This window comes from Epinephelus moara, chromosome 21 (assembly GCF_006386435.1).
Source record: "Epinephelus moara isolate mb chromosome 21, YSFRI_EMoa_1.0, whole genome shotgun sequence".
Taxonomy (NCBI): Eukaryota; Metazoa; Chordata; class Actinopteri; order Perciformes; family Serranidae; genus Epinephelus; species Epinephelus moara.
This window is the reverse complement of record NC_065526.1, coordinates 12,602,972-12,626,670: the sequence shown is the minus strand read 5'-3', so window position 1 is coordinate 12,626,670 and position 23,699 is coordinate 12,602,972. Positions and strand designations below refer to the sequence as shown.

General features: G+C 43.2%; 1 protein-coding gene across 1 annotated transcript in view; it reads left to right on the top strand.

The window, feature by feature from the left end:
* LOC126408817 (protein unc-13 homolog A-like) overlaps positions 1–23,699 on the top strand; it is a 57,623-nt gene that overhangs the window by 4,258 nt on the left and 29,666 nt on the right. The window contains exons 2-13 of the mRNA XM_050074519.1: positions 4,508–4,537; positions 4,768–4,867; positions 8,313–8,430; positions 8,539–8,662; positions 10,652–10,722; positions 10,929–10,983; positions 11,423–11,452; positions 14,386–14,599; positions 17,021–18,121; positions 18,242–18,344; positions 22,073–22,116; positions 22,741–22,819. Coding sequence (XP_049930476.1) covers positions 4,508–4,537; positions 4,768–4,867; positions 8,313–8,430; positions 8,539–8,662; positions 10,652–10,722; positions 10,929–10,983; positions 11,423–11,452; positions 14,386–14,599; positions 17,021–18,121; positions 18,242–18,344; positions 22,073–22,116; positions 22,741–22,819 — 2,069 coding nt within the window. The remainder of the gene's footprint in view (positions 1–4,507; positions 4,538–4,767; positions 4,868–8,312; positions 8,431–8,538; positions 8,663–10,651; positions 10,723–10,928; positions 10,984–11,422; positions 11,453–14,385; positions 14,600–17,020; positions 18,122–18,241; positions 18,345–22,072; positions 22,117–22,740; positions 22,820–23,699) is intronic.

The window sequence follows — 23,699 nt, the reverse complement described above, 5'->3', positions numbered from 1 at the left end:
CTCCCTGTCTTGATTTGGACACTAAATCTTGGGAGTGTAATGTCTCTGTCAGCAGTTGCAAGGACTACTGCAGATGTGCGTGTATATATGATCCTTCAGTATACGGCACTGTCTATCTGAATCATGTCAGCCCTCATTTTGTCATTGGATGGCTGAACTCAGCTCACCCACTCCCTACTTTACATTCCCTGACAGTTCATGCTGAAGGGTTTGCTTGATTCCCCTGTCGAGTCTCTGTTTTCTTGGCAATCCGCTTACTTCCCATAAGTCAGAGTCTGCTGTGTCAGAGGTACTTCCTGAATGAGATCTTGGCTTTAAAAAATGGGGTTGCACAAAATTTACTGTTGAGTCTTACAGATTGTGCTGTGCATCCTCTGATTAAAGAATAAAACAACCCAAACACACTTTGATTTGATGTGTCCTTTTAGACATTTAATCAGATGGTGATAGATAAGTTATAGCTTTGACCTCATTTTCTGAATCTAGGCTACTCACCCATAACCTACATATCAGCTGATTGATCTGATGTTACAGCCCTTCACAGCCTCATTGTTTATGAGTTATGGGCACTTACATGTACAGTATTTGTGTGCTTAGGTCGTCCTGCCTGCTCAGAATCACGCTATTGTGACAAAATATTGTTTGTGGGGCTTGTGGACATATCTCATCGTAACTCACCCTGTCAGAGAGATTTATGATTGCGTGGTATTATTAAGCTTCAGCTTTCCACTGTCGAAAATCCAATTCCTTTTTTATTGATCCTCCTCATGTACTGATATATTTCCAGGGCTGTTTTAGTGTTGACAGTAAAACACAGCGCGAAGGAGGCTCTCATGTGCTCTGCCTAAACAATGTAAAGGGCTGCTTAGCACATAACGAGGTTCCTTTCTTGTCTTCTTTCAGTTGTATTGGATCATTTTTAAACATGACATTAATACAGTACCCCTGAAGGGAAACTTTGCCAATTTTCAACCAGATTTGTATCCTAACAGTGTGGGTAGTGTGTGTAAATGAACTGTGGTACACTTCCCTCTGTCTTACTAGTACCCAGATCTCCCTGTTCACCTCCCCGGTCGAAGTCTAGAGCTAGAACTAAAGATTGTACTTGCACATTCTCGTATGGCCGCCACCATGGACACAAGTATAGAAGCAGATCAAGAAGGAGTGCCCCTCTCTCTCTATCTGTCTCTAGCCCCTTTTACACTGCCTCCTAAAGGCAAGAATTTCAGGCTCTTATGCCACCTCACTATTCTGTATAAAAGGTATAATCGCCTTTAGGGCTGCCACCAACTAAGAATTTTCCTAGTCCACCAATAGTCGTCATTTAGGGCCATTAGTCGACTAGTAGCCCGCATGTTTACAATATTAATTTAATTATTAGATTATATATTTTTGACGGGGTGGAGTTCAAGGTCTGAGAAAGAATAGTAGTCCGTGAGACAGATGTAAAACTCAGAGTAGCTCTGCACTAACATGATCAACTTTTCCGTATTTATGAGACTGAATATTTACGAAAGAAGGGAAAGATATCTGTCGGCTGTGATTGGTTTGTAACGTGACTCCTGTCTGACTTGCTGAGCGTGGCCCCTTCCTGTGTCTATCCTTTCAAATTAAATCCCCACATGGTCTGTTCATATAGCATTGGATTTATTTTGACAAGGCCCAGCTCCTAATTAAGTTTCATGTTTTTTGTTTTCTGCGACTAAGTGACCAATGACATCTTGCCGACTAATGACCTTTTTGGTCGACTAAGGATTGGTTGACTATTAGGGGGCAGCCCTACCCGCCTTTAAGCTGGCAGCGGAAGTAGTAACAGTGCCTAAACAACGTCTGTGTAAAAAGGGCAGCCAATAGGTTGGGACCATGGGTAGGACAAGTGTGACATTTTGACGACGTGTACGACCCACCTCCTGGAGATTTAAAAAGCAGCTTGTAGCAGCTAGCAGCTAACTCAAAGAAGAAGAACAGTGGCCGGAAATGACCGCAAATTGGGAAAACAGTGAGGTCTGGGTACTCCTTAACCTCCGAGCAGAGGGCAAGATCAGTTTTCATATAATAGGGACAGTAAATGATTGTTATCACCACGTTAATGCCATTTTTATTGTTTATGAAGCACTGCCGATGCTGTAATGCGAGATTGTTTGTTACCAGCTGGCTGCCATATTATTTCCTTGGTCGAAACGGACAAGCTCGCATTATGTCACCCATCACTGGGAGCGTTTATTGGTCAAGTATGGCACCGTGCATTCTGCTTGTTGTAGGTTTTCTAGCCCCAGCCCCTTTCTCTGTTTTCTCTGGTCCAGTTTCAAAAGTATTTGCATCTTTGTACTGCATAGAGAGCCCAGTTTAATGAAAAGACTGTCTTTCATGCAGTGGAATACGTCTTCAAGTAAAGATGCAAACACACAGATGTGTTTATTTACACGTATGTTTGTATGTGTTGCATGTTGAGTTGCCATTAAGGTTGGTGAGGTATGAATGGAAGCAGATATATATTCTTATTATTGCTGCAGGTGTATGTGAGTGAGTCACTGCAGTTGGGTGTGTGTGCCTGTGTGTGTGTGCATGGCACTTAAACTGCAGTGTGTGTGTGTGTGTGTGTGTGTGTGTGTGTGTGTGTGTAGCAGCACTTAAGCTGCAGATTTAGCTCGAGTCTGTGTGTTTCATTAAAGAAAGACGAAGTTAAAGTGGTGAGAAATAGAAACAAGAAAAGTGCCTTGCTGACTTAAGGCAGTTTTACATCAACTTTTCGTTTTGCGGCGGTGACTGTGGTGAACGGGTCTGGTGTGGATGGTTTGTGGAGAACATTACAAGATAAGTCGTGGCTTGGCGTTCCAGTCACGTTTCTCAGGGGGCGATGAAGGTGCAGGTTCACTTACACAGCGTGTTGAGCTTGCGTTTGCATTTTATTAATGCAAACCTGTGTGCATGATGTATGCTCACCTGCAGTGTTGAGCATGTGTGTGCGCGGGGGAGCAGCGGGTAGTAGAGCATTAAAAATGTATGCGTGACTTACGTCAAAGCTGGTAAAAAGGTGCTGCAGAGAGAGAGAGAGCCTGGGCTAAAATTCTCTGACACATTGTGTTTGATAAAGGTGGGAATTTTCCCTTTGAATGCTTGTATAATAAAATCAGGCATGATTGAGTCACTGCATGCTGATGTGCTCACTGTTAAAGGGACAGTTCACCCTGAAAATACACATTTTTCCTCTTACCTCTAGTGCTGTTTATCAATCTAGATTGTTTGGGTGTGAGTTGACAAGTGTTGGAGATATCAGCCGTAGAGATGTCTGCCTTCTTTTACACACAATGGAACTAGATGGCACTCAGCTTGTGGTGCTCAAAGCACCCAAAAAATACATTTGAAAAACTCATCAGCAATGTCTCTTTCCAGAAATTATGGCCCGGTTACTCAAGATAATCCACAGACCTTGTTGTGAGCAGTTTCATGTAGGAACTATTTCTCTTCATGAAGCAACACCCGCCAAATGTATCACGGTGCAGCATTCACCTACTCATGGACGAGAGGCACGTGCTCGACGTCCTGCTTAGCTGGGCCGTAACCTTAGCTATCTTAGTTGTGCTAGGTGAGCTAGCAGTAGATGGATGTTTTCTTTTGTGTGGCGAAACGGTTGGCGGATGTAATTCAGTAGAAAGAAAATAGTTCCTACATGAAACTGCTCACAACAAGGTCTGTGGATTATCTTCAGTAACCAGGTCATGATATTCTGGAAAGAGACATTGATGTTGAGTTTTTCAAATGTATTTTTTTTGGCTCTTTGTGCACCACAAACCGAGTGCCATCTATTTCCATTGTATTCAAGAGAAGGCACATTTCTACGGCCGATATCTCCAACACTCGGCAACTCACACCAAAACAATTTAGATTTATACAAAGCACTACAGGTAAGAGGAAAAATATGTATTTTTGATTTTGAGATAAACTGTCCCTTTAAAATTCTGAAATTGAAATGGTTTTACACTACACCTACTATTACAAATTTAGTCATCTCTTTAATCTGTGCTACGTGTTTCTCTTTTATTTGCATGTACTGTATTTTCTGTTGCTGTGTCCATCACTCGTGAAGCACAGCGGGGAAGTGCCTGTGTTTTTCCAGTGCTGTGTGTTGCTATGTTTTGCCCCCACTCATCGTGCCAACATGTCTGGACCTTATGGCAAAAAAGGCAGCTCGTAGTCCAAAACTGCATAGTTGCAATTTCATTTTCCTGCGTCAACACTCATGTGTATGCACTGTATAGTCTACCAGTAAATGGTGATCGGAAAATACATCTCAAATGTGTTACAATTCATGGTCAACGTGGTGTTTTTACAGTAATTTGCAAATGTTTAATGTAGACTATAATTACAGGCTGTTTTAAATGATCACAAACATCCTCTTGCCGCCTGTTCTCTGTGTAAAAGCATGAAAAGAGGACGCAGGAGCGTTCAGAGGTGAAAGCAGATGGTGTTCCTGTGTGTGACTTTGTCCCTCTCTGTGTGTCCACAGTGAAGAAAGCCAAGCTGGATGGACCCCAAGGTAAGACCTGGGATCCTGTAAACAGAAAGAGGGAGTGACTCGCCGTTATGTGACATAAATGTTTCAGCAGACTCTGACACATTACATGCTGCAGCCGGTAAATGGAAATGAAGGGATGGGACTTCAGTTACTCTGTAGATATAACGTCTTTATCTTACAGGGAGTGCATGATTATTTTCTAATGTAGATGATGTAACGCATCTCTTCCTCCATCCCTCTCTCCTTAACAGAGAAGTTCAACACTTATGTGACTCTGAAGGTACAAAATGTGAAGAGCACAACCATTGCTGTCAGGGGCAACTTGCCCAGCTGGGAGCAAGACTTCATGTTGTGAGTCCCTCATCATCTTCAGACAAAACCCTTTCGCTCTCCTCGCTCTTTCCTCCGCTTGCTCTTTTCATCCTCTCATCTGCTCTCCACTTCAGCTGCTTGAGTGCTTTTGTGTTGTTGTTTTTTTATCTCTTGCTTTCAACCGACCTCTCAAACTTCCTCCCTCCCCTCTTTTTTCCCCTCGTCCATCCCAAGTGCCCTTCATCCTTGTATTGTTTCACGTAGCTCTTCCTCTCTGCATCCTCCGCACCTCCGCCTCATCCTCTTTTTCATCTGCTCTCCCTCGACACTTCTGCCCCTCTCATCCTCATCCTCAACCTTGGCTCCCCTCCCAGCCCCTCCTTCCTCTCCTCTGTCACTTCTTCTAAACACTGCTCCTTGATCTTCATCTACTCGGCCCCTGCTCCTCCTCCTCCTCTCCCTCTTCTTTCCATTTCAACCTTACTTTTTTCACCCCATATTCCCTCTTCCCCCTCCTCCTGTTTATGCTCTCTAGGCATCATTAGCAGCGCTTTTAAATGAGTTTGTTTGAGCTTGTGTTTCGAGAAATCTTGGAATGAAAGCAATCATTAGAACATTACACAACACAGAGTATTTGGCATGCAGAGAGAACACCAGGGTGGTATTGACAGTGTAGCAGCATATGGGCGATAAATGGTGAGAATCGTTTAGCATGTGGGATGCAGCGGGCAGGCTGACTGCGGAGTCCTGTGCATTTGTATGATGCTCGGAGGCGTTGAGCATTGTACTGGGGTTGCATCAGTGAGGCCGTGTTATGTAATGTTTGGGCTGCAGAGAGAGCCTCATCCCCTCCTTCAAACAGCCTTTAAATGACTGCGCCCCCTCAGTCACTGCCATGAATCAAACAGGCACGTTTCCTAAAAGGAGTCACCACTGAGACGGGAAATCCAGTCCCCCTATTTCTTAATTAAAGTTCCCACTCTCTCCCTCCAGGCATGCGATACAATCACCTCCTCCACTGCCTTCATCACAGCCTCCTCTCCTTCCCTCCCCTTATTCATCCCCCGCTCTCTCTCCCTCTCTTTCTCACTATTTTCTTTCTGTCCTGCTTCCTGCTGTCTTGTAAATGTTTTATGTTAGATTCTCTCAGGCTTGTTCCCACAGAGACGTGTCTTATATTTGTCACAGTGAAGCCCACAAGTAATTATTGTGCATCGTGTGTGTGTGTGTGTGTATTAGCGCCTGTGTGTGTTTAGCATTTGTCTTTAAACGGTGGTGGCAGAAGATTCTTTACTAAAGTAAGAACACCAATTCAACAGTGTAAGAAGAAAAAAGTCCTTTGTTCAAACTCCTACTTAAGCAAAAGTATTAACAGCAGAATTTACAGTAGTTAAATTATTAAAATGAAAGTACTTATAATGCAGAAAATCCACCTCTGCTTCTGTGAATAGTAAGTTACCATATCTATAAAGATGTAACAATGTGTAGGATAGAAAGATAGTTTAATCTACTTTATATACAGCCTGGTAGTTTTGTCCAGTGGTTATAAATCTTGTCCAAAGGGTCACAAGAAATTCGGAGAAGAAAAAAACAGAAAGAATAAACTGAAAGAAAGAAAGCTCTGCTACAAAATTGTTCCTTCATGTTTTGGACTTTTCTCTAATCTTTGCTTTTTTATGAATTATTTGGTAATTTTACCTTCAAACAACCGCTGCAACACCTAATCCCCAGCAATGTGCTGTATTTTATATACTCATCATATGTTCTTTAATCGAATCTGAAAAGTAACTACAGCTCTCAAATAAATGTAGTGGTGTAAATACTTCCTTATAAAATGTAGTAGGGTAAAATTATTAAAAGGGAACTTCTGTATATTTCAACCTGGACCATATTTTCCCACATTTTTGTGTCTATAGCCCTATTCGGACGGGATTAGTTTTACATAGGTACGTGGGGTAAAGTAATAATTACCAGAGATTTTAGTCCTGTCCAAATGTGCCGTGTCAGTAATCATTACCGCACGATGTCAGCAAAGATTACCGCGACTTTTACCTCCTGTAAAAGGGTCCCGGAAAATTACCTCAGGTAATACTAATCCCGTGCGAATAGACCAGCAGTAAATATGTGTGTAGATATTTTGTCATATCCTGTTTACAAGTGTTTTTTCGCGGATTTTCAATCATGGAGGCTCTTGAAGAAGCACTCAGTTTTGCACTTCACAGTCGGACAAGTCCGTGTGAAACCTCAGGTACTGTGGGCCTACGACGAACACGATTCAAAACCAAAAGAAGGTCGCCATCTTCTGTGTTTTGCACAGCAGCAACGTCATACGCACATGACGACAGGAGGGGACGGCGGTGTGTGAATGGATTTACCCTTCCCACTTGTGGTAGTTTTACTGATATTTCTTATCCCGTGCAAATTGGCCATTAATATTACCGACGTCCTGTGGTAAAGTGACATTACCCCACGTGCCCCTGTAAGACTAATCCTGTCCGAATAGTGCTTAAGTAACTAATGGAGAAAACAATTTTTGAAATTGGTCCAGTATTAAACGTGACTGCTTCAGTCAGCAGCAGAAAGAGACTGCAATCTAATTTTGATTGGCAGTTACGCACAATCAATTTACATCCACTGAAAGTGCTTGTTTTTGCCACTGACAGGCTCAGATTGTTATTCTAAGTGTCTGACAGCATTATGGAAAGGATCCCTACAGAGATGGACATTTTTTTTTAAAACAGTAAGATCCTTTTTCAGCCCTGAAATTGCTATTGCCGAACCCACCAGACTCCATTTAAATAAACAGTAATTTTGGCATAGTAAAACACACTTTATTCAAAGTTCACAGAAACAAAATAAAACTCATAAAATACACCATGGTCTGTCTTTCCACTGTTCCAACAATCAGCAACTCTGGTTTGGTTGAAATAAACCCTTACTTCACCTAGTCAGATGTGAAAATATGCTGACTCTATATACACACCAAAATTACTGTTTCCTTAAATGGAGTCTGGTGGGTTTGCCAATAGCGATTTTGTTTCTGGTTATAGAAAAATGATTTTACTTTTTAATAAAAAGGTCTATCTCTGTAGGGATCCTTTCCATTATGTTGTCAGACACTTAAAATGACAGTCTGAGTCTGTCAGTGGCAAAAACAAGCACTTTCAGTGGACGTAAAATGATGTTGCCAAATGCCATGACTTTTCGGCTGTCAGCTGCACCCCTCTCACTCAATACTGAACCAAGTTTAGAAATTGCTGTCTCTATTAGTTACTTTGACAAAAAAGGACAATAGGGTCCAGGTTGAAAAATACAAGAGAACTTTTTAATCAGCATAAAATGGAAATAGGCGAGTAAAGTACACCTAAAATGTACTTAAGCATAGTAGTGGAATAAATGTGCTGAGTGTCTTTATACAGCTGTATTCTAATAACTTGACTTTATGACTTTTAACTTTCCTGTTTGTCTTTCTCTTCCTACCCAGTGAAATTAATCGCTTGGACCTGGGTCTGACAGTAGAGGTGTGGAACAAAGGGTTAATCTGGGACACCATGGTCGGCACTGTGTGGATACCCCTCCGTAGCATCCGACAGTCAAATGAGGTTTGCCACTAACCACCAGAACAACTTGAGAAATACTGCAGTTGAACACTCTGTACTCAGCTGTACTCTGGGGAGTCACTCAGTCGCAAAATGTCTCTCTGTACGCAGGAAGGTCCGGGCGAGTGGCTCACACTGGACTCTCAGGTCATCATGACTGATAATGAGATCTGTGGCACCAAAGATCCCACCCTTCACCTGGTGCTGCTCGACACGCGCTTTGAACTGCCTCTCGGTGAGAAATCAATATTCACATCAAAGTCAGAAACTGCTGATAGGTGGGGGAAGATGAGAATATGAAAATATAGGAAATCATCAACCCTCGAGAGAAGGAGAAGATGACTAGAATAAATGATGTCTGTCTGTATACTTTCACAGCAAACAGTGATATATGAACACCAGTAATCCCTGTCTGATTAATTACTGACCTACTTTTCTGTGATGTGTATTTAAGGCTGTTCTGTGTGTGTATGTGTGTCAGTGAGAGTGTTTGTGTCCTTTCCTTCTCAGTGATCAAGCTGTGTTCCTCTTAACATTGATTAGGTGTCATTTCCTTACTGTTTCCCCTTCCTTTAGTCGATATTGTACACCTGACTCCTCAGTTTGTGGACCTGACCTATTTATAGGGGTTTGGCTGTAGGGCTGTAAGTGAAAAGACAGATTTTCAATGTCACTGTGTTCTTAACAGGCTTAAATAATATTTGCAAATGAGCTGTTTTAGCTTACGTCGTCACATCTCATGGAGTTTGTTTCAAAGAGCAAAACAGTTTTTTCGATTTACATTCAAATTATCCGATATCAACTCATAAACTCCGGAGATCGATCTTTTAATGTGTGCCTTTAGTTGTAGTTGCGTGACCTTTAACCCCCTTAGTCTCATATGGCCGGCCTTTGCTTCTTTGTGCAATGAGATCTGGACACATGAGAGACTATTGAACCTCAGTTGAATCAAAACATGCCTGGAGCTGCTCCATTAAAAGCACCAGCAAACCTAAAGGCGGGTGTCCAGTTGCATTTTTGGATTTATTTATATATTTCTATATCCTCCTGACACCCGGACTTTTGTGGTATGCTTTTTCCAATTTCTCCTGGCTATTTGACATCAGTAGGACCCAATAAGTATAAAAAACTAAACATCGTCAACAATAATTAAGACCCAATGTCCTCAAACAAGAGGATAATGAATTCCTAATGTCCTTACTTGCTAAAATTGGTCAAATTTGTTGCCATATCAAACTACAAACGTTATTAATCATAAACAAACAAGTTTCACTTGACTGACTTGGCAGAGATGGCTGCCATCTTGTTTTTACATGGATTAGTGTATTGTGCTCTTACTACCACTAGATGGCACAAATTGGATTGCCCCCTCTGGGTTGGGAGAGAGTTACTGCCCAGAGCAAGGGAGTTCAAGTATCTCGGGGTCTTGTTCATGAGTGAGGGTAGAATGGAGTGTGAGATGGATCGACAGTTTGGCGTGGTGTCTGCAGTGATGCAGGCGCTATGCTGGACTGACATGGTTAAGAGAGAGCTGAGCCGGAAGGCAAAGCTTTCGATTTACTGGTCCATCTACGTCCCAACTCTCACCTATGGTCATGAGCTCTGGGTAGTGACCGAAAGAATGAGATCGCGGATGCAAGCTGCCGAAATGAGTTTGAGAAGGGTGGCTGGGCTCAGCCTTAGAGGTAGGGTAAGGAGCACGGACATCCGGAGGGAGCTCGGAGTAGAGCTGCTGCTCCTTCACGTTGAAAAGGGTCAGTTGAGTTGTTTGGGCATTTGATCAGGATGCCTCCTGGGTGCCTCCTGTTGGAGGTGTTTCAGGCACGTCCCACTGGAAGGAGGCCCCAGACCAGACCTAGAACACGCTGGAGGGATTACATATCTCATCTTGCCTGGGAACGTCTTGGGATCCCCCAGGGAGGAGCTGGAAAGCGTTGCTGGGGAGAGGGATAGATGGTCGGATGGATGGATTGATGGATGGATTGATGGATGGATGGATGGATGGATGGATGGATGGATGGATGGATATTGAATTGAATTGAAACTCGAATCAAATTTGGATCTTGTGAATCAGCATCGAATCGATTCAAGAAACCAGTGGCGATACTCAGACCTAGTTTTTAGGCAAAAAGTTTTGTGAGTAACTATTTTAACAGACTACGTAGGTGGAGCTCCATCGGGGTTGTTTTATGCCACCTGAGTGTGTCTGGCTTGTTGTTTTCAGATATCCCCGAGGATGAGGCACGATACTGGGCCAAAAAACTGGAGCAGCTCAATGCCATGAGGGACCAAGATGTAAGCTGTCACCCTGTTTGATTTAATACCCCAGCATATCCTCACATTTTAGGAACATGCCAACATGATTAATTGGGGGAGTAACTATGTCACACATTACAAGATGAAATCCAACTTGTTTCTCCACTTCTTGTATGTAGGCATAAAATGTCCCTGTTGATACCGGTTAACCTCATTCATGGAGTTTTTCATTTGTCTGACTCCAGTATTCTTACCAGGAAGAGCAGGAACGCCCTCTACGTGTACCAGGAACCCAGTGCTGTAAGTAACCGATCACTGTTTGTACATACCAGTCATTAGTTTGTGCTGAACAAGAGAATTATGCGTTTAGCTGCTGAGATGTAATTAGATTGCTTAAGCTCAGCATGTGCATTATGCGTGTAACCACACATGGGTTGTTGTGTGTTAGAGGGGAAAGAATTGCTGCACTGTAAAGGATCGATAGCAGTATCAGATGTCCGGAGGCGAGCTCCTCCAGGATGCTGCTGTGTTTCCACTATTGGCCCAGTCTGCCGAGCCTGCTGAGCCAGCTGTCTGGTGCAGGTGGAAAGACTTGGAGGCTCAGCACTCCCTCTGCGCTCTGTTTCCATTCACCAGCTCCATCTGGGAGCGTCGGAGCGTTTATTGTGGGAATGCATGTTTATGTTTGGACACCAGTGCAATTCATAATCAATACTGACAACCTCCTGTTTTATTGCAGGTAACTGGAGTCTATGGGGAGACCAACAAAGTAAGTGTACATACAGTCCATACTGTACATACAGTACCATCCATAAGTATCTGGAGAGTCACATTTTTATTTGATTTGGTAATTCATTCGGTAATGTTTGAAATGAAACAGCAAGTTTAAGGGTAAAGTGCTCACCTTCAGCTTCAGTCTGAGGGTGTTTGCTTGCATACTGGATAAACAGCTGTATTGATGTGGTGGGGACATCAGGGCTCTGATGGAAAACATTTAATGTCTTCAACATATTCAGTTTTAGGTAATGTAATGGGGCCGTAGGTATGAGGTCAGAGTGGATATTTACGGTGGGTTGGCAGAAAATGTCACACCAAAAAAGCATAGCCCAGGCTCCTACTAAAGGCTTGGTTTGGCTTCAGTGTTGTGGGAGGGGTGACACATATTAGGTAGGATTTCTACTTGTGTGTCAGCTCTTAGTAGAGCCTACACACGTAGCCTACATACATGGCATACACTGTTGTGAGCATTTATACTTGTGCGTGGTGTGTCTGTGTCACTCTGCAGTTACACCTCCAAAACACTAGTGGGCGGCAGGGGTTTTGTGAAGTGCTGTAAAGTTTAGTTGATTCAAAACACACATTAAGCACACATTAAACACACAAATCAGCTTCACTATAACTCGCAGCATTCACAGACAAAGCATTTGTCTTTATCTGGACACATTTTCCCCACAAATACAACATGCTAACGTTATTAGCAAAAGCCTATGGCATTTTACATTGTATAAATTAGCCTAGCGACTAGCGGACATTTCCTCTGCTCATATGAAGCCAGGATAAATCACACACAGGACTTAAAATGCTATTTTAGTGGAGGCTTTATTGTCTTCACAATTTATTGTTTCTTATCTGTGAAATTAAAGTAAATAAAAGTTTAGTTTCCACTGAGGGAAATGGTTTCCTGCATTTCCTGCATTCTGGTGAATTTTAATGCATCAATTTATGGTGGAAAAACTCAAAATCAGGCGGCAGGTGACAGTTCAAAATAATATTATAATATAATGTAATATAATGCAGTAAAGCTCTCAGGCATTCTGTATAACCCTCAAATATTTATTCTTCTGTAGATCAACCTTTCACACTTAATGTTATCTCTGCTCAGTCAACACACGTGAGCTTGATTTACTCTTCAGTCTTCTTTTGTGTTTTTTGTTTGGGGATCTAATCTCTTTAAATGTGCATGTGGCACCTGTTCACATCAATGACACATTGACTCATTTGAATTATTAAAACCTCCAGGACTTTAAAAGCTCATATGTGTTGTCATGTTCACAGACACAGTGGAAAATGTGGACAGGAATAAAGTTTGTCAGGGCTTTGTTTAAGTTTCTGATCAGTGTGTGCACATTTTTAGGTCATTTTAGAATCAAGAGGCTTGGCAAGATAATTTTAGCTTACCTTACTTTTTTTTTTTTTTGGACAATGCACATTTATTTCTTCCATACTGACATTGTGTTGTATGATTTCTTATAGAGTAAATGAACCTTTCTCAAAGCGTTCTCATTTGTAAGTTAGCTTTTCTTGATGCAAGCTGATTTTAAGAGTATTTTTTAACATTGCTTTAAAAAGTGAGGGACAAAATCAGCCTTTTAAAAAGTGGTGGGGACATGTCCCTAGCGTCCCCAGTGTAAATGACACCTATGCTGTTGTCACTGTCCTTCTGCACCGTTTATAAATTGGAAATGTGTATGGAATGAGCTTTGAGTCTCCCTGTTCACCTTCAAACATGCTAAAAGCTCAATGTCAGAACCTAAAGAGCCACTTCATCTAAATTCCCCCAAAAACACATTGTTTTTCCCCAGTTCAGCCCAAAGAACTGCTGCTCACTGGATATTTTCTCTTTCTCGGACCATCCTCTGTAAACCCTAGAGATGGTTGTGTGTGAAAATCCCTGTAGATTTTCCAAAATACTCAGACCAGCCCGTCTGGCACCAACAACCATGCCACGTTCAAAGTCACTTAAATCGCCTTTCTTCCCCATTCTGATGCTCGGTTTGAACTTCAGCAGGTCGATTAGCTATTTGTGTTAATGAACAGTTGAACAGGTGTACCTAATAAAGTGGCCGGTGAGTGTACATTACGTATATGCAAATAAAACTGTCTTCCTCTATGTGTCTTGCTCCCCGTCTGTCTCTTTCTCTCTTGCTGTGATTAGCAGATGGTCTTATATAAGTGTCTGTCAGACTCACCCACACAACTGCAGAGACGGATCTCATCTCTGTTCACACTGAGGAAATGGAAAGAGCAGGGGGGTAATGATAGATGGTGAGCTGATGAAGTGAGCGAGAGACACGCGGGGACACGGTTGAAGTGAGAAACAAAGTTCGATGCCTTTAATTAGTGTTTACACGCCCAGACAGATGACGATGAAGGTGTAAGCGGTGCAGCAGCCTCCTTCGTCCGAGCGCCAGAGACGATGATGGATAATGATGAATGATTAATAGATGCTGGTTTCACTTTTGACTGATTCAGCACTGTTAAAGTCTCTCATCACTTCCCTCTGGGATGTTAATCTCTGATCTATGGAAACCACAGAAAAATAAAGCATGTCCTTCGTGAGCAGGAACGGGTTTATGTTCAGTTATGGTGATGAGAATGAGAAGGAAGCCGCTGATGACGTTCATCATGCGCCTCATGTATGGATGCACTCTGAATGACCTATATGGGTCTGATGGGGGTTCAGTAGTGGAACGCTGCCATCTCATCTATATTATCTGTAATTACCATAGTACTAAAAGATTGGTTCAGTGCTGATTAGAGCCTCTTATCTTTGTGCCACATGACAAGTCGCCAGTTGGGATCATCTCTTTCATGATGTTCTTTTCTTTTTTCCTATCTTTTCTCTTGTCTATTTCTGCACTCTGTGAGGACGCCATCAAAAAGACTGATGCATGTTTTCTCTTGCCACGTGCCTCTGTGCAGATGAAGACCCAGACAGTGCTGTGGATGACAGGGACAGCGACTACCGCAGTGAGACCAGTAACAGCATCCCCCCTCCTTACTACAGCACATCCCAGCCCAATGCCTCTGTCCACCAGTATCCCATCAGCCACCAGCACCGCAGCTCCAGAAGCTACTCTTACCCACGCTCCGGCAACAGCCACGACCTCGACTACCAACATCAGAGGACTGTCAGGTGTGTGCCTGCGTCAGTGTGAGTGGGACGTGGAAGTAATGATCAGTAGGGCTGCCCATGACTAATTCTCCTAGTCGACCAATAATCGTCCATTAGTCGACTAGTCACCTGCATGTTTATGATATTAATGTAATTAATAAATGATATATTTTGGGCGGGGCAACACAATGATTTGAGTTGAAGGTGTGAGAAAGAATAGTATCAGTAACATTGTTAACACTGTGCTACATTACAGAGAAATACAAAACCGTACTAATGAACCTTCATTAATATAGGCCTATATTTTATCTACATGTGCACGTCACACANCCGCCTCTCTTGCCCTCGCTGCCTTTCTCTTTATACATCCATGGTGTTTTCCCTGTCCTGTACACGAGCCCTGTGTTGCTCATTCGGTAGAATAGTGTTGTATGTTCAGTGCAAGCCACTTCATTTGTTGCCCAGTTACAGAGCCAGGCCTGTGTACGAACACCGCTACAGACAGCTAGAGCACCGTGCGGAGATATTTGCTGAATCTGACATAGTGTTGCACGGTATACCGGTACTAAAATAGTACCGCGGTACTAGAGTATTCCAAACGGTACTATACTGCATTTGGAAAATACCGGTACTTTGAAATTGATTCAATTCATTAATTTAGTTAATTTATTTTAGTCATTTATGCACACAAACGCCTTCCGTACCGAGGTACTTACCGAACCATGAATTTTTTGGTACCGTTACACCCCTACTATTTATTGTTCTAAAGGTTTGTATCCAAAAGGACTTTTCCTTAGAAAAAGTACCGAAGAGTATCGAAAAGTATCGAAATTCATATTGGTATTGGTACCGAAACAAAGATTTTGGTATCGTGACAACACTAATCTGACATAAAGTGTATTGGATTAGAATCGCTGACTGCACCTTTAATGATGTTAATTTTCTCAGTTGACTCAATGGTTAATTAACTAATTGTTGTAATAATCAGGACGTCTTTGGGGGTTTGAGGACATTTTGATCAGTGTTAAATTAAAAAAGATCTGGTTTCAGGTTAGAGGCAAAATTAATACTTGGAATTTGGCCATAGTTTGGGTGCCTACTTAGCAAGAGAAGGTACATTATATATATAATTCGTTGGGCTTATCTCTTCTTCCATAAAATTCTGGCATGCTATTCCTCTTGCAACGTTGCCAACACATTTGCAAAAAATACATCAAAGCCTTTGGAATGATTAGGAATGATGTGCTATGACTTTCCTCAGACATTCGCCAAACTGTTTTTACGAAAGTCGCAAAAGACTGCGTTAAATTTCTTTTTCAAAATAACGACGTGGACAGAGCTAAAGTCACTCCTCTTTTGGGCTAGAACAAATCGTCATACTTAAACATGGAAAAATGATTAAAACTTTAAACGGTTCTTGAGATCTGGGACTTTATTAGGCTAAAAGGACATTTTGATAGCTGATACGGTTTTCAAGAAATCAGCAGTGGTAGCAGACACCTGATCAAAATCATTTTATTATTTAGACCTGTGCAGAGAAAAATGTCAATTATTGAATGACTATAGTCAATGAAATTCTCTCATGCAGTGTGTATGTGTGTCCTTCACTGGGTCACACAGACCAAACGCTATTTCTCTTTCAGAGTTGTTTACAATACTGTTTCATTTCTCAGCTTGTATTGACGTATTTCTCACGGACCGGGATTGAAGCTATGCGTCCCTTCACCCCTTCTTTTATGAATTATTCAACTCACAATCTAATGGTCAATACTGCACATAAGATTAGCAGCCTGTGTGACTGTATTGGACAGGGCAACCTGCCTACACCCCCGCCCATTCTTCTTCATCTCTCTCCTCTCAGCTCTCTCCACTCCGCTCTCTCTTTCTATTTGTCTCTGCGCTCTCCACTCCCTTCCTGTCTTCACTATCTCCCTCTCCCCCCATCCATCCTCCTTCCTCTCTGTGCCTCTATTCTGTTTTTAATAGCCCCATTCATCAGGGAGTATAAATACTTTTTCCCTATTTGTTGCATTTCTGGATGCTTGTTCTTTTTCTTTTGTCAGCTTTCTGGAGGCCTCTCACCTTTCTGTTCTGCTCTATTTCTCGCTGCTTGTCTGGTACGCTTGTATCCCTGGCGCTTTTCATCGATTAGCCATCAGCATTATTCCTGGCCACCCCAAGACATGTAGAAAAGGTTTTTAGTAGGGCTGTCTGATAGAGTACAAAGTGTACAGGCCTCTGAGTGCTCGGATAAAGTGCTCTGTAAGCATTTTTGGGATTATGGCTCATAAAGGGAGGGAAAACTGTTTATTTTATATGCGTACATGTATACATGCAATAATAACCTACGTGTTTGTTATGTAACTGTATCCTTAGATAATTAGTCCATCCTGGGCATACAGTCTTGTGTCTTATCTCTGTTTCTGTTTCTCCTCCCTTCAGTCCCTCGGGGAGTTACGCATCTTCTGCAGAGCTGAGTCGGTGTAGCAGTCAGCTGAGCGAGGAGGACTATGGCGGTGAGTATGGAGAGAGGGACCCTTACGACGAGAACGACTCTTACCACTCCTGCCACTCCTCGGTCAGCTACAGTAAAGGCTCTCCTGACTGGGACCCTGATGAGACCCAGGGGGCGTACAGCGATGAGGGCGGCTACAGCAAAGACGGAGGAGAGGAGGCGGCTCTGTACGAGGAGGATGATGGAGGACTGTACGAGGGAGAAGAAGAGGGCCTCTATGAGGACGAGGAGATGATGTATGATGACGAGGATTTGTACAACTTGGATGGGACCCTCAGTGAGGACTTGGAGCCTCCGTTTACTCCGACCCCAACGTCAACAGCCGCCCCAACTCTGGATGTGCCCAGCTCCAGACCTCCACTAGAGAAACAGCCGTCCTTGCACCAACAGCAGCCCCCCACTCAACCCCCCAGCCAAACATCCAACCAGTCTCAGCCTCCTGGCATGGCCCCGTCAGTACAGCCCCCCTCTGGTCAACAAACAGTCCAACCACCTAAGCAGCCCCAGCCCCAAACACAGCCTCAGCCACAGCCAGCCCCGTCTGCCACCTCCTTCTTCTCAATGGCCAAACCTCTAACAGCTGCAGTCACAGGCTTGGCCTCTACTTTCCTGTCTTCTGTTCCCACCGCGCAGCCTGCCCAGGCTCACCCTCCAGCCGCAGCCGCATCTCAGCAACAGCAGTCTGCCGCAGCCAGCAGCGTCCCTCCATCCCACCCAGCCACCGTGGCTAACTCAGCCTCCCAGCCCCCCTCGACCGCCACGGGCCCTCCCTCCCAACAGACCCCGTCCTCTGGGCAGCCTCAATCCCATCTCAACGGTCCTGCCACCACACAGTCAGCTGCCCCTGAGGACCAGGCTGTCAATCTGGAGGAAGAGCCATGGCTGGAGGAGGAAGCAATGTTGGAGAAGGAGGCCAGGACGCCCCCTGCTCAGCCAGAGGAGACGTTCCCCATGGAGGAGACAGAGGAGCATTTTCAAGAGAGCCAGCCGCCGACGCCAGTAAAGGAAGAAGAGATGCCGCCTGAGAGGTAGGAGTGAAGGTTGAAAGGATTCAGATCAATGACAACAAAAATAGACCAGAAGAGAACCAACACATTCACCACCAATCCTATAAATGTATCAGCTGCAAAAGTTTTTTTTTGTTTCAGTCCTCCAGTCATAGAGGAGCCCAAAGAGCCAGTGGATCCAGCAGTCAGAGCCAAAGAGAACTGGCTGAGGCTCTATAACAAAGTCTTAGAACAGCTTCGGGAGGTAAGATCACTGGTCAGATCACTCCAAATTCCAGTCCAGTCCTCCACAACAGTCCAGTCCGACTCCCAGAGCTGCGGGCCTGCTTGATTCAGCTCCATCCTGTAATCTAAAAGATACACCCGAGTTCAAGAGCCTCTAAAAGTGTCTACCAAGTCTCTGAAATATGAATGTGCAGTGCATTATTTATGTGCAAAGACAGGGTGCATACAGTAAGTTCTTAAGTTCTTTTTTTGATGGTGTGTTTTTGCTGGACACCAGAAAGAAGACTTAAAGAGACAGTTCACCAAAAATATATTTCCTCTTCACTGTATATATCAGTGTAGATTGTTTTGGTGTGAGTTGCTGAGTGTTGGCGATATTGGCCACAGAGACGTCTGCAAATTGTTCCCAGCTTGTCTCGTGAAATCATGACCCCGTTAATCAAGATAAGGAAGGTAACCCATGTAGGAACTATTTATTTTTCTGCCAAACTACACCCACTAACTGTATCACCGTGCAGAAGGAGACGTGCATCTACTGCTAGCTCACCTGGCAAAACTGAGTCCCTTTTTCCATTGTCACTCTTGGCCATGCCGAGCAAAGTCATGCTGCGTCGATTTTTGTTTTCATTGTCAGTTTAGACGTGCCGTGCCACACCAAGCCACGCTGGAGATGGACCTTTGCTGGAGTACATCCAAAAACTGGGTTGTACGCCCTTGTGTGTAACGGTGACCTCTCTCCAACCGACGACCCCTTTTCTCTCCCCCAAACAAGCGTGTGTGTTGTGAAACTTAACTCACGTTTGTCTGCAGGAGCCCAGAGAGAAAGGTGTTTTCAGTCTCTCAGTACTAGTGTAGCTTCTAACTGAATCTCTGTGGCTTGGAGTTAAGTTTCTCTCCTGCGTCCTGTTTGTACTTTAGATATCTGCTTTATTTTACTGTTCCATAATCACTATCCACCGCATTAGAAGTTGTGTGAAGCTGCTGCTCGAAAACTCAACATTTCCTTATCTTGCTGCTTCACAGTAAAAGTTCATACTTTTACTTTTATTGTGAAGAATCTACAGGAAATTAAATGTGTTATTACTGAGCTGGCGGAACTTTGTTAGCAGCTTCTCTTCAGTAAACATGCAGCAAAAATAAAAGGGGACTTTAGCTGTGAATCAGCCCGCTGCTTTTAAACGTCATCACCCAAGACGAGCCATCATCAGCTGAAGACACCTTCAAGATGGTAGCCCTGTTATAATGGAAGTGCAAATCCCTGCTGTGCTGGGCTGCAGCCCAAACCAAGCCAAGTCAAGCCAAGTCAGGCCATGACTGTTGAAAAGTGTATGAGTAAGCTAAGCTGAGTAGATGCACACTTCCTTCTGCGCAGTGATATGGTTGATGGGTGTGGCTTGGTAGAAAGAAGACACACAAACACATAAAACTGCTCACAAAAATGTCTGTGGATTATCTTGAGTAACCGAGTCATGATTTCTGGAAAGAGACATTGATGTTAATGTTCTCAGATGTAGTTCTTAAGCGTTTTGAGCACCACAAGCTGAGTGCCATCTAGTTCCATTATACCGGAGAGAAGGCAGACATCTCTACGACTGATATCTCCAAAACAATCTAGATTGACAAATAGCACTACAAGTGAGAGATAAACTATGTATTTTTGATTTGGGAATGAATCGTCCCTTTAATGTGTTTCATATTCTATGATAGCCACCTTTTGGTTGACAGACAGCAAGCTTGTTATTTTAGTTTGGGTGCAGCACCACACCGCTCCTCGACAAATCTGCTTGATTTAATTGTGCACATTCAGTTTTGCTTGATCAGTTTTCACTTGCACATTTTATTCACATATTCTGTTGCTATTCATTACCTTTGAATTCAGTTGTACAAAGAATTAATCACTTGCTTCGATGTTTATGTTGATGTGTGTCGCGTTGCGTTTTTGTACATTTGGCTTCCTTTCGTTTGTCCTTTTTTTTGGTTTTGTTTTTGTTTGTGCCGACCCACTTTGTTTTCTTTCCAGTTTCATGTCATTGCCATAGTGACACTCGCATGCACTTTGCTCGGCCATCATTGGAGCATGCTGACAGGTAGGTACAATCTGATTGGATGCTTGAGAGAAAGGAGATGCGTGCAACAGATGTCTTGTTGAAGTCCTCACTGTTTAAACAGGCACCTTCACTATGCTCACTCATCTTCACAACAATTTGATCTGTTTTGTTGTAGCTTGTAAAAGCTGTCATCCAGTCTTATTGTCAGCCGCACTGCATCAGGTTCTCCAAAAGACAGTTTTGCATAGTTACAAGACCAGTTTATGTATTCTCTAATTAATAAGGGTGACATTTCTTTTTAGTTCCCAATTATGCTTGCCTATGAATCAAGTCTTGGCAGATTTCCTCAGGATTATTTCCCAGTTGTACAAATTGTGTTTGGCATCTTAGGGCGCATTCACACCAGGATAGTCCAGGGGACTTGGTTCGGCTGGGCGGGGAATGCCGAAAACTTTCACACCTTCATTTGGTTCGGTTCACTTTCACACCGCACTTTTTAAAGCGGACCAAACCACCTGCACAACGTCACACAGTTAAAACAGCTGCTTTTTTTCTTCCTGGTCAGTGCTTGTTTCGGGCAATACCGCCCCCAAACGAGCACTGACCAGGAAGAAAAAAAGCAAAAGGAAGAAGAAAATCCGGCTCAGCGATTGGCCAGGACCGAAAACAGAAATCCATCCCCTTCCATTCCCTATCCATCATGTTGCTCTGTACATGAGACAAATGCAGCAGTACCAGAAAAGACAGCGGAGAGCGAGAGACAATGACGTGCTGCTGTGGTTAAACAGACGCCGAGCGAGGTTTAGTTTAGTTTAGTTTAGTTTATTAAGGATCCCCATTAGCTGGTACCGTAGTAACCAACTAATCTCCCTGGGGTCCAAGGATTTAAACATTTTCAGACTGCATAAATGTCCGTAAATCATACATATGCACTGCGCTCTACGTGACTTTCTCTCTTTGGTCCGCTGGATAGTCCGTTTGCATTTCCCACTGTAAGCGAACCGCACCAGGGTTCACTTGCAAGTGAACCAAGACACCCAGCTTTCAAGCGGACCAGGGTTAGCTTGTTTGGTCCGCACCAGAGTTCGAATGAGCGTTCACACCACTCCAAACGAACCGAACTATCTGTGGAAGTGGACCAGGGTTCGTTTGAAGTGGACCAAATAGTGCCAGTGTGAATGCGTCCTTAGAGATCCTTGAGCATTAGCACTAAATAAGAGTTTTTACTGACCCAGCCCACTTTCTACCACTGATGTGACAACAAACAAATGAAAGGATGTAGGCTTTGTTTGAACATTGGGTGTAGGGGTGTCACATATATGAAATGTGGGGTTCGGGGAGCATCACACACTTAATTTCATGCATTCCGGTGAACTCTTATGCACCGTTTTGTGCCCTTTCTGCACCATTTATGGTGTAAATGTCTTTAATTTTGTCAAAGTAAAAGCTCTCTGCTACTTTAATGTTTTTTTGGGGGGGACAAATACACATTTTAGATATTAAGGGGGACATGTTGCCTGCGTCACCCTTGAAATTTTAACCTACGCACCAATGAGATGGGATTTTAGATGTGAAGAGCTTGATGAAGCACTTTCCTTTAGTGATGCAGCCTCATTCATACAGTATATGAATGTTAGTAAAGGCTGCAGGGATACAGTGAAGTTTTCTTCCTCTTACATTCCTTCTTTGTCTCCTTCAGGCTCGAGGAGAGACCTCCAACTCCCTGTGGTTTGGTAAAGGAGGGTGAGTGTCTGCTCTCAGTTCCTGCAGTAATATCTCTCACACAGAACATATTATAAATCACACGGTGTATTAGTCGAGCTAATGCAATAACTCCATAAATTAAACTCAATTAAAATTATCCTCAGCTCATCATGGAAACCTGCTGCTGCCACTGCCGCCGCCTTAGATTGAAAATGCCCTTCTTTAGTCCGGGAATCCTCCGTTCCATTTCATTCCGATCCACAGGCTCATTCAGCTCGTGGCATTTGGCCAGTGAGTATTGAGCGGCGGTGGGCTGCCCTGACTTAGCTGGCAGGTCATTTGTAGATGAGGCAGACCTCAGAGTGGAACTGAGGCTGCATACTGAATAAGCGCTAAGTTAGCCAAATAGAAACCCAGCAATTATACCCAGGTGTGAGGAGTGTCGCTGCCACTATTTGAGACGAGGCAGTCGACGTAATTAAACTCCAGTAAAGCCCTTGACTGGAGCATTAGAAACACTGATGGAGGGAATTACATCTGCCCCACAGTAACAAAACATGATTTCACAGTAAGACATTTTGATGAGAGAATAATTTTTTCTACTGTAAATTTCAATGAACATATTTATATGAATGTGCAATGGATCGTACTTTTCTTCTTCAGCATGGGAGGTGCACTGTACAGTATCGACAGCATGCCTGACCTTCGCAAGAGGAAAGCCATTCCTCTCGTCAGAGATCTGGTGAGAAACAAACACGGACACAAGCAGTAATGTACACCAGTATGAGGGGGTAATCACTGTTGTTGCAGACTTTATTGGTTTCTCTGGATCTCAGTTTACTCTAAATCAACAATCACTATTCCTGCCTCTCATGCTTTATAGTTGTTTTCTTACATTGAAAACATCTGAACTAGGGTTGCACCGATTGTGAAATTAACCTTCGTCCAATACACGTTTTTAGCGAATAGAGCTTGATGCATCATAATGTAACTCAGTGCAACTTCTGTCAGCAGTTAGTTCTGCTAACAGCTAACATTAACTAGCTCTCCTCGTGCTGGTGTTAACATTTATTTGTTGATCACAATGTCAATATGTAGGAAAAATAAGGAAAAATAGGGTGTGTCCTCTCTGATGTGTCAACAGGGAGACTTCTGCATCCTCTGTTCGCCCTAAACGTTCTCTAATGTTCCTGGGACACCATTAGTCTTGAGCTCTGCCTTTCAGCCTGTGCAAACTTGATGTAACACAAATGAAACACATCATCTACTGCCATCAGTAAATGTCATTTTATTTGCCAACAAGGCGAATGTCGGCCAATAATACCCATGTTCGGCTGCAATCGGTGCATCCCTAATAAACATGATTTCAGTTCCTCTGTACGTCTCTGTTATTTTTTTGTCTATAATCCAATATACTCATGAAGACTCCTCACGTCTGACTGTTGCCCCTTCCACAGTGTCATAAGCTCGATTTGTTGATAAATGCATGCATATCAGTGGTGTTGATATAATTACAGTAATTAATCAATGTAATTATGCTGTTCCCCTCTAGAGGTTAAGGCATACCTGTCAGATATGCATAGTGGCTCACACATACACACACAGGGGTTCATAAATCAGTT